This window comes from Gymnoscopelus microlampas (genome assembly GCF_963454915.1).
Source record: "Gymnoscopelus microlampas genome assembly, chromosome: 1".
NCBI lineage: Eukaryota > Metazoa > Chordata > Actinopteri > Myctophiformes > Myctophidae > Gymnoscopelus > Gymnoscopelus microlampas.
Window position 1 is genome coordinate 44,824,085 of NC_139962.1, and position 16,500 is coordinate 44,840,584.

The window sequence follows — 16,500 nt, forward strand, 5'->3', positions numbered from 1 at the left end:
GAAGGGGATGGTGAAACGGGGGAAAAGGGAACGATGGCGCGTATGTGTGTTTGTGTGTGTGTGTGTGTTGTGTGTGTGTGTGTGTGGGGGGGGGGGGGGGGGGGGGGGGGGGGGGGTAGAGGAGTACAGCGACAGTGCCCTCTCCTTTCCTCTCTTTCTCCCCATTAGCTCTCGCTGCTGTCCTCGTCCTCCGACCATAGAAGAACCCCTTCGTCTTCCACTTATTACCAGAGCGGGCCTGGCCACACGGAGTCACCGAATGAGGGAGCGGGCGATGGAGGACGAGAGAGAGAGAGAGAGAGAGAGAGAGTGATGGTAAGAATATCGATTCCCCATCGTTGGCCTGTTCTGCTGCGGGCCTCAGGGGCATGGGTCTGCAGGCTGGATGGAGCGGGGAGAGAGTGTGGGGAGGGGGGTGGGTGTAGCGCTCTGCTGGGGGAGGGGGGGGGGGGGGTGAGAGCGAGAGGGAGGGGGAGGGGGGTTGGTGCGGTGTGGCAGCTGAATCCCCCCCGGTCTGTCTACTGAGGAGCACGTCTGATTGAGCAGCAGCACGCTAACATGCACTGACAGCCTGGCCTGTGAGGGGGCTGCCCTCCCTGCCTCCATCCACAAGCCCAGCCCCAGCCTTAATGCACTGCCCGTGTGTATATATGTGCTCTATCAGTGTGTGTGTGTGTGTGTGTGTGTGTGTGTGTGTGTGTGTGTGTGTGTGTGTGTGTGTGTGTGTGTGTTGTGTGTTTGTGTGTGAGACAGAAAGACATGGGTAGTGTACGTTCTTACCATGATAATCTCTGTAGAGCGCGTTGGTTTCCCTTTCGGAGCCTTTGAATGATTCCAGAGCGATGGCATTGTCACACAGCCTGGTTATCCTACCCATTAGAGCTCTGTTCTATAGGACCAAACAGACAGACAGAGAGAGAGAGAGAGAGAGAGAGAGAGAGAGAGAGAGAGAGAGAGAGAGAGAGAGAGAGAGAGAGAGAGAGAGAGAGAGAGAGAGAGAGAGAGAGAGAGAGAGAGAGAGAGAGAGAGAGAGAGAGAGAGTATGTGTGGGGGGAGAGAAAACAGAGGTGAGTGTGTTACTTGGGCAGGTAATTAAAAACCTCCTGACGAGCCATCGGTGCTGCAATTAAATTAGGTCATCATTACCAGCCACCAGGTCACTGCTGCCCACCACTTAGGTGAGGCTGGTCAGGCGGAGAGGGGACTGGATGCTGATGGGGGTGACACAGGTTATAGAGGGAGGGAGGGAGGCGCACGGACATAACCATTAAAGGAGCATCTACAGTACAGACGTGACACAGGACTAAAGCCACACAAGTCTGAAAATTGTTCTACCCCATCCAGCAAATAAAACTTGTCCGTGCGCTTGCACACCCTGTGCTCATTCACACACCCAAACACAGTGCGAGGGGAGGGGGGGGGGGAGAGAGAGAGAGAGAGAGAGAGAGAGAGAGAGAGAGAGAGAGAGAGGCTTGAGGAGGAGGGCTCCCCCTACTGGTTAGGACAGTCACTTGACAGGGATGGAAAAGAGTGACAGAGTACAGTAGAGGAAAAGAGTGCAGTGGAAAAAGGGGACAAAAGGGCAGAGGCATATTAGTTAGACAGAAAAATGGAGGAGAGGAAGGAGAGAGAGAGAGAGAGAGAGAGAGAGAGAGAGAGAGAGAGAGAGAGGGACATTGGGATGAAGGGAGAGAGGGAGTCCTGTATTATTCATCCTTTTGCCTCTTGAATCATTCAGGTCCTTATCTCTGTGTTGGCTGCCACAGCCTAATGCAGTTTTCATGCCTTCATGCCCCCCCCCCCCCCTCCTCTTTCTTCTTCCTTTTCATTTTTGTCCTACTTTTAAGTATGCATATCCTCCAGTCAGATCTGTCAGCCCTGAAAGGCTATCTGAGGTCAAGTCACACATATGAAAAGTGTTTGGCCAGGCCAAATTACTCAGCACATACAGCAATGTATTAAAGGCACAGTGAATGTCTCTGTGATTGACACAGTTGACTAAAACTCTCTTTTTCTTGAACCAGAGGGTCAAGACGCCACTCCTATGTTTAGCTATTATCTACATGGTAAAATCTTCAGTGAGATAAATAATATAGTATACTAAATAAATACCCTGTATTTTGGGTATTTCTCTGCAAATGTTCAACATTTTGCGGAGAAATACACAGAAGACAGGGTATTTCCTTGACCACACTATATTATTGATCTCCTCACATCAGAACAATGTGATTTTGGTTGTAAAGTTTTCATTTCATTTAATGATTTCTATGAGAGTGTACAAATATAACAATTGTAACCAAATGGACCCAGTCCATTTGGTTACATTTGTACACTCTCCAAGTTACAAATGTATCCATTCATTAATGCTGAGGATTTTACTGTGTAGATGATAAAAGTACAGATTAATAGGGGAACCTCTGTAGTGCAGAATCGACACTAGTAACACTGTAAGTCTTTGCTGTCACAAACATGTCAGCACAGACTTCTTAGGCATGGCAGTAGGAAGGGTAGTACCAGGTTCTTCATAAACACACATTGACTCGGACGACACAAACAGCACAGGAAGAAAAGAAAGAAACCTCACCTCAACATTAACCACATGAAGCGTAACTTGTATATCAGCGAAACATAAACGATATACAAGCTCACGAGTCACAACCGTAGATCGGCTATATTTGGTGTAGAGGGAAAAGGAGGGGGGCCAAAGAAGTATATACGGTTTAAGTGCTTAACATGCTTTTCCATGTGTTATCCATAATAGATAAAGGGGGCTAAAAATGAGAGGCACTTCAGTTCAACTTCCAGCTCATTATGAAGGCCTATGCTGGCTCAATGAGCTCAGATTCCATCAGTGTAAATCCCCTGAATGTCCCCAAACCTCAGCTGACCACCACTGCCTGACAGAGTCCAGTGAGAGCCCAGGCCTTCAATAAGTCATTAATAACAGAGACACTATTGATGGAAACCCTTGTTGAGTTGTTTGGCTCTGACTGTCGTTGTTGTTTGCCATAATTATGTACTTGTTCTACTAGTGCACCTCAGGGCGTGTTTGCCTGTGCTCCACTGATTGGACAAGACGCATAGCAGTCAGCTACTGGACAGCCCTTGAATCTGACCTAGACGCAACACATTTCTCTTAATCACATGAACCCTATATACTATATATATACACTATACATATTTATTTTTCTGAATCTTCGCCTACTATGGCACACCCAGAATCGGGACGCTAGAGTTCAAGAGGGTGTGGAAGATGTGATTGTTATTCCAATACATATATTGGTGACATGACCACAACATAATGGATTTTTATGAAATGTGATATCACTGGAAAACATGGAATCTACCTAGCATAAGTAGAGTCTGACCGGTGCCAGAGTTTTGGGTCAAATGCTGATTCTGGAGTCCTAGACCTAGACAACAGATTACCGATGTTTTGACTGATATTTTGTCAACAAGCGCAGCATTTTCTAATCAACTTTGATTTGATTGAAGTTTATATTTCAACATTTAACTTGTGAGAAAACAAGTAAATATAAAATACAGACAAAGTGAACTTTTATTTAACCACTTAAGCCCTATTCAACTACGCATCTACAAAGCTTGTAGAAATATTTTTGAAAACTTTGGACAATGTTTGACAATTCACCTTATTCAGCAGCACCATTGCCCTTTTCTGCGGCTTCATTCAATATCTGGTCACTTCCACCCTAATAGGCTGCAGGTGTAATGCAGGTAATCAGTGTGTTGCCAGATTTTGCGAATCTGGCAGAGAAACAAGCGGACAGAATGAAAACAAGCCCAAAAGAAGCAACTACGCAAAGTTTTACCACTTAACATCGGCTATTTGAAAATAGCAGATCTAGAAGCTCACAACGCATCACATTGTGACACGTTGTGATCTTGTAGATCTGCTATTTTCATGTTTTTAACAACACATTTTCAGATGGGGGTCCGCGGACAAATATATATTAATCTGAGGGTCCTTGAAATGAAAAAATGTAGGAACCACTGGTTTAAAAAACATTAGGAAGCAAGCCCAAATAAGCAACTAAACTTTAAAAACAAGCCCAAAGTCGCTTATTAAGCCTCAATCAGAGGCAGGTGGGGAGGCAGCCGCGCTGCAACAAGTCAGTTAGATGCGCTTTGATTGGCCAGTGGTCAGCGTGCTGTGATTGGCCAGTAGTCACTTTGAGTGGCAGCGTGCCTCCTCTAAAATGGCGGCCGTGATACAGGTCGCTCCAACGAACTGCAGCGGCCAATGAAGTATCTAGGTTTCTATATCTATGCACCACCCCCCCTACTCCCCTAACTGGACGTGGCCAGGTATAAGGTGAATAATGACCTGTCCTAAATAGGGATGCTAGTTTGAAAGTGGTGAAAATGGAGACACAGATAAAGATGTTGTTTAAAGAAATGATATATATATTGGTTTGGCTCTAATCATAAGGCCCTGGTATGTACAGACACAGATCAAGTTTACATGGGTAAGAGCAAGACAGGTAAATAGAACCTCAGTGGTTTTGAGACCTCTCTAGAAGCCTATACCTACACCACAAAACAGGGCTGCGGCCCTCCAAACTCCCTTCCTGAGAGCTCTGGCCATGCTGACAAATGCGGGCCTTTACATTTGCATGTCAGGTCTGAGGACATCGCTTACTGTAAGCAGCAGGTGAGGTGGTACTATATATGGGTGCATTTTAGAGAGGACCACGTATGCGTGTGTTTGTGTTTATTTATGGGTGTGGTAGTGGGTGTTGGAGGACCAAGCTGGGACAAGCCTAATGAATGTTTCAGATGGACTGTGGCACTGTGCTGCTGTGAGGAGGCTTTCAGTGAGTTACTCAGCTTCCCAAGCTGTTCAATAATGGATGAGGACCCCGGTGCTGTCTCAGCCAGCTAGCCCACACCACTACCCAGTCTAGACTGTCTTCCAAGGGCCAGACAAACAAAAGCTACAGTCATTATCTAAGCAAAAGACACTGGCAGAAAAGTGTCACACACGTGTCTGTCCTTAGAATAGCAGCCATAGTGGGGTCATTAACCACCACCATCAGTTGATCAATTGGATTCTTCTCTTAAGACAATGTCCGATTAATTTCACTGTGTTACAGAATAACATGGTCATTTTGTAGATGCCCTGTGTTAACAGCCTCTCATTACCTCCATGTTGGCTTAATCATCCAACACCTGATTCAGGCCAAACTCCCCCCCCCCCATCTTCTCTCCCCCACTCATGCACCTCTCTCCCCGGGGGTGGTGGAGAGGGAGGGGACGGATTAAAGTGTTTGGAGCCCAGGGCAGAGAGGGACAGTGGGACTGCTCCCTGCCACAGCTGACATCTGCTAGTTAGCCACTTTAGCTCTTTCTGAGGAACTCTAGGCCACTGTACACTGAGCCTACAGGCTCGGAGCCAGAGAATGTTGTGTGTAACACAGCTGTTCTAATCTAAGCGTTGGGCTGTGACTTTGAATAATACGGAATCTTAAAAAAAAGGTGCAGTTTCCGTACATCCTGTGGTGTATGAGGAGTGTGTGAGGTGTAAGATGTTTTAAGTCGCGACAGATACAGAACATCTCTAAAAAGTCTCAGATGGCTGTTGTGTGGTGAGTATGGTGGACAGTTTGGGGGATGGGGGGGGACTGTGCGGTCTGCCATATGCCTGAGCAGATGACTCCACCTTCACACTGTGAGGCCAGACTGGACACACACACACACAAACACACCCTAAATCCTGAGTGTTACTTAAGGGTCCATTTTTACACTCTCAGAGTAAAATGAACACTCAGTATTTTACTGTACGGATGGATATTTCTAGAGATGAATGAAGAACAAAACTCTCTCTGTACAGTAACAGTCGCAAGCAATTACAAGTCAAAACAAACAAATATAGATTCAAAACAGTCCTGAATGAGGTGTGCACTCGACTGAGTCTGGACCTGACGCTTGGAGGAAGAGGCCTCTCGCAGGCCTCAGTCATACCAGGGTGGCATTGAACCAGAGGGTCAAGAGGAGGCCCCCACAATCAAAGAGAGTAACTTCATGCCCCATTGAGGATGACACAAAGCAAACTTACATGGGCCAAACATACACAAACACACAATCCTTAGCGACTTCTGTCAGTTAAGCACTATGAGATACTGTGTGATTCTTACCGTTGTTGCAGGACTTGTTAACCACTTCAAACCTCTAGACTTGGTAAAACAGACCTGAGTTGGCTCTGTACATGGACTGCTTTTTTCCGTCTACACCAATTCTCTTCACCACAAGCAGCCAATCTACAAGCTGACAGCGCATCACGTTGCAATGCGTTGTGAGCTTGTAGATCAGCTGGTGTTCCCCCCAGAATATGGATGCTGGGGTTGAAGTGGTAACGGAACACTGGTGTGAATATAAAAGGCTAGTCAGCTCATGAGAACATCCCTCTTCTGAGGGTGGGTGTGTGTGTGTGTGTGTGTGTGTGTGTGTGTGTGTGTGTGTGTGGTGTCAAAACACTGTCTCACCTGGATGAGGTGTGAGGGCACGGTAACTACGGCAACGGAGAGCGATGACCTCATCAACGCGCGGAGTCCGTACAGAAACGTGGTGAGGGCGTGGCTGTGTCTGGGGTTGTCATGGCAACACAGGTCGTCGCCCCACAGAGCGGAACCCATAGAGTGGAGCCCGATCCGCAGGACGTTCCGCGACTTGGACTGAGACATTTACAACGAGACAGTGAGACAGGATAGAGACACAGAGCAACAAGTGGAGAATTAATGCCATGTCTTGTCATTTTTATACCTAATATTTTAACACAGCAAAGAGTTGAGCACAACATGTCAAATTAACATTGAGGTGCACAGAATACACTTTCTTTCTGGAAGGATGCTGTTGTGTTGAGTGGAGCTCAACATCGCTGGGAGGCTGACTGGACAGTGCTGCTCACCAGCACAGGCCATCCGAACACAGTGCCTAAACGTGATTGGACGCAAGCGCCCAATCACAGAGGCCATCTGACACAGGCACAATGGACCTGTCAGACAGGCTTCCAATATGGCCGCCACCCAGAAACCCCGGCACATTCTTGGCACCACCGAGAATGCTCTGCAGCCAAAGGGGCCTGGGTAAGGGTGGAGTGCCTTCCCTTGAACGTCCCTCCTTACCAGTGCACCACCACCACCACCACTTCAACCAGATCAACGGTAACCCACTCTCACGCAAAAAAAAGAGACAAAAGTATGTTGGTCGCCAACAGTGATGGGGATATATATCACTGACACACAGGGACAGGAGGAGCTTTTCCACACCGTGAGAGGTTTCTAACCTTTAGTACAATTGCCTTTTATCTCAGGTTTCTTCAGGACAAATCCTGATTACTTACATGCAAGCCAAGGGTGATTAACCAAGATCTGGCCTCAAATCTGATCTATTTTCCTTTTTTCTCTCTCCCTCCCATTCTATCATCTTGGCCCCTCCTTAAATTCACCCCAGCCACAACTCCTTGTTTCTCTCTTCCTCTCTATACAGTATGACCTAATATGTGTTTAGTTCTGAATTAGAATCAAGGGCATCTAACACAAATAAACCCCATTGTGTTCACACGTTTCCACCATTGGCTCAGGGTTTCCCCAGGCAGGGCTCTCTCTCTGGGCTCTTCCTTTACATTCACCCTCTTGCCATTCAACCTTACACTCTCTTTCCATGCCTACATCTTATCACACTTAGGTATTATCTCCATATATACGTCTGCGTGTTTGTCTGCACGTGTGTGTGTGTGTGTGTGTGTGTGTGTGTGTGTGTGTGTGTGTGTGTGTGTGTGTGTGTGTGTGTGTGTGTGTGTGTGTGTGTGCCATGCTCATTATTATACTTGCCCTCTCTTTGTGTGGAAGGCTCTGCCTACTCAGGTCTCGGACCCATAGAAAGAGAAATCTATTTCTATGTCTGGAGCCCAGCATGAGGGAAACAGTGGCAAGATGACTGTTGCTGTGGCAACGTCAGGAGGCAAGGCCAAAACTAAACTCCTATAGTTTTAAGCCTATAGGAAACCCAGGGAACGGTGCCAGTATAGCCCAGCAAAAAGGGCCAGAGGCCAACCACATAGGCTACAGCCAGTCTGGGCCACAACCTAATCACCAGCCGGCTTCAGCAGCAGAGTCACAATCCTGCTGCCTTTCTCCTGTTCCATTCAGCCTAGAAAGATTTCATGCACATGTTTATCACAGAATGCTTAAGACCTACTTGAATCTCTTACTTTAACCCATTAAAACCGGGAAAGCATCCGTGTCATTTTATACTTTGGCTATTCAAAAATAGCAGATATACAAGCTCATAGCGTGGTGTGCAAATCTTTGAATATCTTATATATATATCTTTGTTTTTTTAAGTGGACATTTTAACTCAAATCTATGCTTCGGGGGGTCCCTGGAACAAAATATCTTGATATGGGGGTCCACGGCCAAATACATATAATTTTGGGGGTCCTTGACATGAAAAAGTTTGAGAACTACTGATATACTGTACTGTAGCAACATAAGTATTTTCAGAAAACTGTTAGGATTTAAAAGACATTTGCAGAATCGGTCTCGGGTCTTAATGGGTTAAAACTCGAATTGAAATATGCATTAGGAGGACAACTGGCTGTAACAGTTGATCTAGTAAATAAACACAGATAAACAAACTTCCCCCCACGCGATCCCTGATCCCCCATACTGAGCATTCTTGTGCCAGTGCCTGTATCGCTCTGTGCCTGTCTGCATTCCTGCGCTGTGCCAACAGCGCGACAGGCAGGACATGGTGCTTTGATGATGTCAGCAGTTAATCTGGCGTGTGAGTGACAGCACTCGAAAGGGATGGGGGAAGGGTGAAGGGTGGGGTGGGGGCTCGGGCGTACCGGGGGTGAATCGTACATGTCAGTGACAGGGGGAGAGGTGGCTCCAGGTGACGAGCAGAGGGGTCACAGAATGTAGGTGAGTAACACACACACACACACACACACACACACACACAGCGTTATCAGGCGTATACATGGCCCCGTGGAAAATACATACAAATGCCAAGAGAGACAGACGAGGCCAAGGACATTTCTGGCATTCTGCGGAGGATTGATGATTATTAAAAAGATGTGTGTCAAAGCTAAGACACACGCAGCTGGGATACGCAGGTGAGGCCAAACCAGGCAGGTGAGACGAGAAGTAAACAAGGTGCAGTGAAAGGCTCTGTGATCACAGCTTCAGCCCGGGGAGACAGTCTCTTCCTCATATTCTGCATGGAACACATGCTAGCTTAACCACTTAAACCCTTTATAGATATTCACTGACCAAGCTCACAATGTATCGTGGACACAGCGCGCTTTGAGCTTGTAGATCGGCTATTGTCACCGCGCGACACAGTCTTATGGTTCAGTCTTTGTTTTTTTTTTGTTTTTTTTCAAAAAATGTCCAATAGCCAATCATTTTTTTTACTCCCCCTTTCTCCCCAATTTTGTTGTTTAATAATTAATTCTTCCCCACACACTTTTCTGTGTTGTCACTGCTGTTGTATCCTACTGACTTACCTGCCAGTGAGGAGCCCCCACCGGGAGGATGTAGGGCCTTCGTCCTACTCCTCCCGTCCAACACTCCCCGCTGACAAGTACCGCCCCAGCCCGTAGGAGTACGTGCAATGACCAATATCACCCTCCCCACCCGGCTTCCCACCCCCGAACACTGGCCAATTGTGTTCGCATAGACGCCCGACAAAGCCGGATGCAGTGTTGGGCAGGGACTTCACCGCTGCGCCACCCAAACGCTCATGGTTCAGTCTGTATTGTGGCACACAACACTACCACACAAAGCCATTCAACGTCAATGGGAAAAGTGAAAGAAGGTAATCAGAACAAGACATCACAGTCATGGTGTTACGCCAAAACACATAACATAAATTAAAACAACACTACGCATAGTGTTCCACAACATAATCCCCCAATGCATTCCCATATTCAAATAATAAATAAATGATACAAATACATTTTATTTGTACAGCATCTCTCAAAACTGTGTGCTTTACACAAGAAGCAAAATACACATAAAATGCAGATACATTAAAATGGGAGGAATAAGCAATAAGCACACTTGGGAAATCAACATACCCTGTAGTGAGCTTCACACACCCAGTGTTGAGAACAGTGTTTTGTTCATGATTTTGAAACATAATCTTTTGGCTTTTTTTTTAATTGTTCAAATTGTTAATTGTTTGGCTGGTTTGGTTCATAACATTATTCTGTTGTGTGACAAACTGAGAATATCCTGTGAACCTGTGATCATGTGCTTTATTAACAAATTAATGAATGTGACTAATTTCGTGCAGGTGAAATGTTTCGATGTGAGACCTCTATAGCTACAACAAAACAAAACAACAAGAAAATCAATTCAGATCGTAAGAGGCCTAGTGTAAACAGTCTTTAAGACTCTTACCGGGGTAGCTGCTCCATCAAAGCCCTGCTTGTGTATGACCTCCTGAAGTGACTTGAGCAGCGTGGAGTAGGACTGGACCATAGGACTAGAGAGGATAGAGAACAGGGGAAAGGGTGGCTATAGTAAAATTGATATGCCTGATTTAGTCTTCGTCATACGATGGTGTCCCACACCCGAACATAGCCGATATACAAGGTCACAACGCATTGCAATGCCACGCGATGTGGACTATTTCCAGTGTGGGACAATGGCATGCAACAAGGTACCTGTATATTTCAGGCTCTAGGACAACAAAAATGATCAAACAATGGTTAATGGAGATCTAATTCAAACCAGTTTAGATAATTCCAGGCCAAGCCCATCACTGCAATGGCCTAATCCTCTATGACGGCAGCATGTATCTCCTGACGGTGCTTTTCTTTAACCACTGAAGCAGACAGATGATCCATATCAAGAGATCCAATTAATTTATTTGGTTGATTAAATTACAATGTGACTGGTCCTCTGTCAGCTCCCCATGGATCAGATTGTGCCGAGACAGACAGAAGACAGACATGTGAGACGCACGCACGCACACAATATACAACTCAAGAGGGGTGAATTAATGACCTGGTACAAGCACGGAAACTAGCAGGGAACAGCATTTTGGGGTTTAATCAAGGGTAGGATTTGCACCACTGTCAACTAAACAGCCACACCAATAGTTAGCAACCGTCCTGAGATAGCGTGCTGCTGAGCCAGCCATGTTGTCAACAGCATGGCCAAGAGGAATGTTAACCCTGTCATTTTACACAGAGCCCTCCACTTAAGAACACCCCACCATTGTAATGACCACTCTGCACTGAGTCGCAGTGGGCCGCTATGTGAGCTGTCAATTTGACCGGCAGGCTACAAAGGCTGATGCCCATAGATTTGGTCTCACACCAACAGCCCCTGCATAAAGAACAGTAATGTACACTCACGACACATACGCTCGGGCCAAGTATACCCATGTAGTCCGTTACAATTATTCAGCCAAACAATTGTGCCTCCTGACCCTGCTGGGGCTAATGATAGAGCTTGGTTCTGTGAAAGAGGGACACCTACCCACCAAGGCCTCTCTGGCCTGGGGCTTAAGAGTGATATATACTTAGTTGTGCGCTGGTGTCACGCCAGGAATATAGTCGATCTACAAGCTCACAACGCGGCGTGCTGCGGCGCGTTGTGAGCTTGTAGAGCAGCTATTTCCGGCACGCATCACGGCACGCAACCAAGTATAACGCTGGCTTTTAGGGGGCAGGGATGCTTCAACATGCCATTGAGCAGGAGGCTGCCCCTGCCCTGGCTCCTCAATTTGGCCACCATTGTGTAGGAGGGCAATTGTGTTTCCGAGTGTCCCCACTGGGCACCCTTCATTCAGGTAGCGATGAGGTCTAGGTGCTTAGCTACAGGGGCTAGCACGTCTGCTAATTAGGATCATACACAGGGAGGCTTCTTTAGCTCAATGTTCCTCTTTCAGTAAGGGGAGAAAGGGGGGGAAGGGGGGGGTGCATGGTCTTAAACAACAGGATCTGTATCACCTAGAGAGCAATTTGTGCCAATTATGCCTTCAAGTGAAATGGAGCAATTTAACAGCTAGGGTATCAACATGGGGCTGTGGCCACGTGCAAGGGGGAGTAGCCTGCTTAGGAGTGTGCGGTGTGTGTAACATGTTGAATGTGTATGTGTGCGTGTGGGATACTGTATGAGTGAGTGTGTGTGTGTGTGTGTGTGTGTGTGTGTGTGTGTGTGTGTGTGTGTGCATGCAAGATTGAGTCGGTACTGGGGCGTGGCTGGGGGCACAATGGAGCAGTGCAGGTGTACTTTCCTGCTGTCATATGTCTGTCAAATCTTTAACCATTCAGAGGCAAGGAGAGCGGTGCTCTTGTTGACTATATCAGTAAACCACCACACAGCACTGCAATGGGGAGGTTATTTTTTATGTTTTGTCCCATTCACAGAGAATAATCATGTAGGTGCTAAATGGACGACCAAGCATTAGCAACAAAAGGTTGTCCATAATGCAGTTTTTTTTTAAACCATGAGGATACATATAGTACATGTAGCATTTTGAGTGTGTGTGTGTGTGTGTGTGTGTGTGTGTGTGTGTGTGTGTGTGTGTGTGTGTGTGTGTGTGTGTGTGTGTGTGGTGTGTGTGTGCACGCTGCGTTAAAGGGTCTATTTGCTGAAATAAAAGCTGAGGGATTGCTCAAAGTCTCCATGCTCCAGATTGCTGTGTTTACCAAGCGTGTGTGTGTACGTGTGCGCTTGTGTGTTCAGTAACTCTCTAAGTAAAGAGCCTGTGTGACCTCTAAACCCTAAATACACTCAATCCTGGATAAATCAAACAAAGTCCAAGCAAACAAGAAGACCGATATTTGAATAGAAGTCCACATCCTTTCAAAAAGACTGACTGTCCGAGGCCAACCTCGAGCCATCTCCAAATGGAGGAAATGTCACCCTATTTTTGTTTAGATTAATACTTTATTGGCTCACTAAACCTCCTAACCTGATTATAGTAGTTGGCGGTTTGCTTCCCACCGACCTGTGTACAGTAGCCTTTACCAGAGAGCAGGGATAATGAATTGATCAAGTCAATTAGACATAAACTGTACCAATTACATATAGTTGAAACAGTAACTTCCATAAGAATACACTGTGAAATTGAAACAAACTGATCAACCTGTACATAATACTTATACGTTATTGCCAACTCGTCTAAGCAACTGAACTGAATATAATGATAGAGAGAAAAAACTAAATCACTTTTTTCATTAAAACTTTGAAGTTTTCATTGATTTCTGTGGGATGGGAGGATGGCTGATTTAAGCAATCACACCTGGCCTGAGTCAAACTAATTGGAGTCTGAGCTAGGTGTGACTGCACACCTGTTGTGCATCGGCCATCACCCACACCACAATTTCATTTATTGATTTTGCTAGCAGGGGTAGGAAATGCAAGTATACAGTCTCTGTGCCTGTGTGTCATGGCGAGTTTGCCAAATATAGAAATCCCAGAAACAAAGCGCATATTACGCCAGGGTGTTTGTCTGCTTGTCAGACTGATTATTGACTAAACCTAATTTACATATACTTTGTTGCACAACAGTGCCGCTCACGGAAAATAACATGATCAGTTATTTTTAGCAAGTACCACCATCATACGAAGCAGTATCAATTAGGCTTTAGGCATATAGTCGCTGACAGGTTTCTATATGCTCTTATGATTATGTTGGTTTATCTGTACTGTTACTAAACTTGTATTCTGTGGATGATGTCATGTCTGTTTATCCGGGTTCTGTGGACATTGTCTTATTTGTGCAACTGTGTTTTGCGGACCATGTCGCATCTGTGTATGTGTTCTCTGCAGATGATGTCTCATTGGTTTCCCTCTGTTCTGTGGATGATGTCTTGTCGTTTTACCTGTGTGCGGGTGATGACAGGGCAGTAGGTTCTGGAAGGCGGAAGCTGTGGCAGTTGGCTGCCTGACGAATTTCTGGCTCCATCGTCTTGGAGACGTCATAGTAGTGTCCAAATCTGGATGAGGAGGCCAGTGCAGTCTGGGGGGAGGGGTCGTGGGAAATTGCGCTCGTTTTAAGACTTTATTATGGCCTGGCATTAAAGTACATTTAGAAATAACTGTGAGTCACCCCTGCAACACACCCATTTGCTTTCAACAACAAATGAAGCTCATTACATACAGGTAAAAGTGGGAAAATTCATCTTTGTTTGCTTTTATAAGTGTGCTTGACGATACTATGGTAAAGTAATTGCATTGTTTCTGGGTCATTCCTCAAGATTCCTACAGAAGAGAAGTTAAACAACCAGTACGGCCACACTCTTAATCATTTCTTCACATAAATGTCCACTTCTGGCTGTGAAAACAAACGAGTCTGGGACGCAGGGGAAGGCGGATGTTTTCCTGCAGCTGAAAGAGAGAGTTTTAGCTCCTCTTCCCCAGAGAAAGCGGGGACTCCATTGTCAGAGGGGCCCTTAATCTACTCCTAATCTGGATTAGGGCCCCTGGTGTGTCCCTCTCCTGGCGGGACGAGGGGGTCAGCGGGGCAAAGGAGGGGGTCAGGGGCTCATCTTCTCTTTGTGAGCGCGGCAACCTGCTTAGCGTTCCATCCCCGCCCTGACGGCCTCACCTTTGATCTGATGTCTTCATCGAGAGAGTGACACAGTGGGCTAAGGCTAGAGAGGTGTGTGTAACGGGGGAACTAAGCGTGGACTCTAGGGGTGAATTTGGGATGCAAATCCTTTGGCGGGGGCTTACTGGAGGTTTGTAAAGACGATTTTACAGGGGTACGGGGGAGAGGTTGAGGAAAGAACACAGATATAAAGAAGTTTCCAGGGCGAGAGAAAGAGGGAAAGGATCCCCAGGGACACACTCTGTGTGCTGTTAATCCACATAGCGATATGGATTATAAGACTGGTGGGTAGGGGGGCGACTGCAGAGAAGTAGAAGGGGAGGGTTAGCTCTCCTCAAAGCGGAAGAAAGAGTGTAGGGCTGCCGACCCTCGCAGGGGGAAAGGCAGAGATTTGGGGGAAAGACAGAGGAGCAGGTCTGGGTCACAGGGTTGAGCGGGCAGACATGTCAATGCTTCGGCTGCAAGTATTCCTGTTTCCCAGGCTAAGCAGGGGTGCAAGCGTGCGCGTATCTGTGCATGTGTGTGTGCATGTTGGGAGCCAGTGAAAGCCTACCTATCGCCAGCTAAGTGTGAGTAATCTGGTGCAGCTCTGAAAGGAGAGGCTGAGGCCTCATACGCTCAACAAAAGGAGTTTAGAAGCTGATGGATTTAGTGGCTGAGACAATTGCCAATCCCTATGACTTGAGAGGCAGTACCGTATTCTATCATTGACAGACATGCACTAAAAACGTAAAGAAGCGTGATAAATCGTTGACTACATTCTATACAAAATACCGTACTTTACAGTAGTGCAGACATATTGACACTGTCGGGCCAAAATCTTGTATCTCCATATTCTATCTTTTATGTGTTTTCAGAAATGCATTGTAAGACAGTGTTGTGTAAAATTAACAGCAGATCTACAAGCTCACAATGCTGTAGGAGTAGTAGCGGAAAGTGTGTTTTGAAGAAAACACAAAATGGCGGAAGATCTTGTCATGCAGAAATGGACGGAACCTATTATAGGGAGCTGTGTCATGATGATCCAGGATTTTATTTTGAGGCAAGAGTTATAGGCCAAAACGTGAAGTGGCCTTATAAAGCGCCACCATGAGGCCGATTATAAACAATCTGGGTGGAGGTTCTGTCTTGGCCTACTGGGAGTGTGCGTGCAAAGTTTCATGCCGATTGGTCGAGCGGTGCCTGAAATCAGCTGTTCAAAGACTAGCATACACACAGACGGACAGGGGCGAAAACATAATATCCACCATCCGGCCGCTCCGGCCTGGTGGAGATAATAAATTAAAATAAACAACCATCAACAATATGTAGTATAATAGGTGAAATAGGCTACCTGCACTTTTGGAAGGTTCTGATAACGCCAGGCAATCTTCATGGACTCCTGACTGTCCTTAGGACCACACACATGCATTTGCCCCTCCATTGGGTTGTGGCTGGCGATGTCATCCAAAATGGGAGCTGGCAGTTCCTACGTAGAATGACACAGTGAAAATAATTGTTAATCGGATTCATATGCTTTTCACTGTGCCCATTGAGCTGTTGTTTATGAATTGTTCTCATAGGCGTGTAAAATTACAACATGGTGCTTTGCACAAACCTACTGAAACCACAGCTAGACAGTACACTCAGCCATGGCCTGTTAAGATTAGCATAATGTGAAGCTAACTGTGAAAACACTAAATGATGTGATATATCCCCATAGGGAGTACCCCTCTCTTAATAACCCTTTGATATGTAAAGAGGGGGTAAGGTGGTGACCCCTCCCACTATCAATCAGTGAGGGTAAGCCCCACCCCCTGTACACTGAGAGGCTGTCAGCTTCTGGGGGTCTTGTCTGGTCCTCTTCAAACAGATGCATCCGGAAGCACCTATGCTACCCTGGACCTCTCAGACACCCTTGCA

The 16,500-nt window shown here is 46.3% G+C and overlaps 1 protein-coding gene across 3 annotated transcripts in view; it reads right to left on the reverse strand.

Moving 5' to 3' along the window:
- elp4 (elongator acetyltransferase complex subunit 4) overlaps positions 1-16,500 on the reverse strand; it is a 66,686-nt gene that overhangs the window by 38,793 nt on the left and 11,393 nt on the right. For 2 of the 3 annotated variants that reach the window (XM_084071870.1, XM_084071869.1), the window contains exons 4-8: positions 15,932-16,066; positions 13,871-14,007; positions 10,431-10,515; positions 6,504-6,692; positions 781-889 (exon numbers count right to left, since the gene is read on the reverse strand). In XM_084071870.1, the coding sequence (XP_083927996.1) occupies positions 781-889; positions 6,504-6,692; positions 10,431-10,515; positions 13,871-14,007; positions 15,932-16,066 (655 nt within the window). Of the gene's footprint in view, positions 1-138; positions 239-780; positions 890-6,503; positions 6,693-10,430; positions 10,516-13,870; positions 14,008-15,931; positions 16,067-16,500 lie in introns of those variants that run through there. The other variant, XM_084071871.1, reaches the window with a different exon arrangement.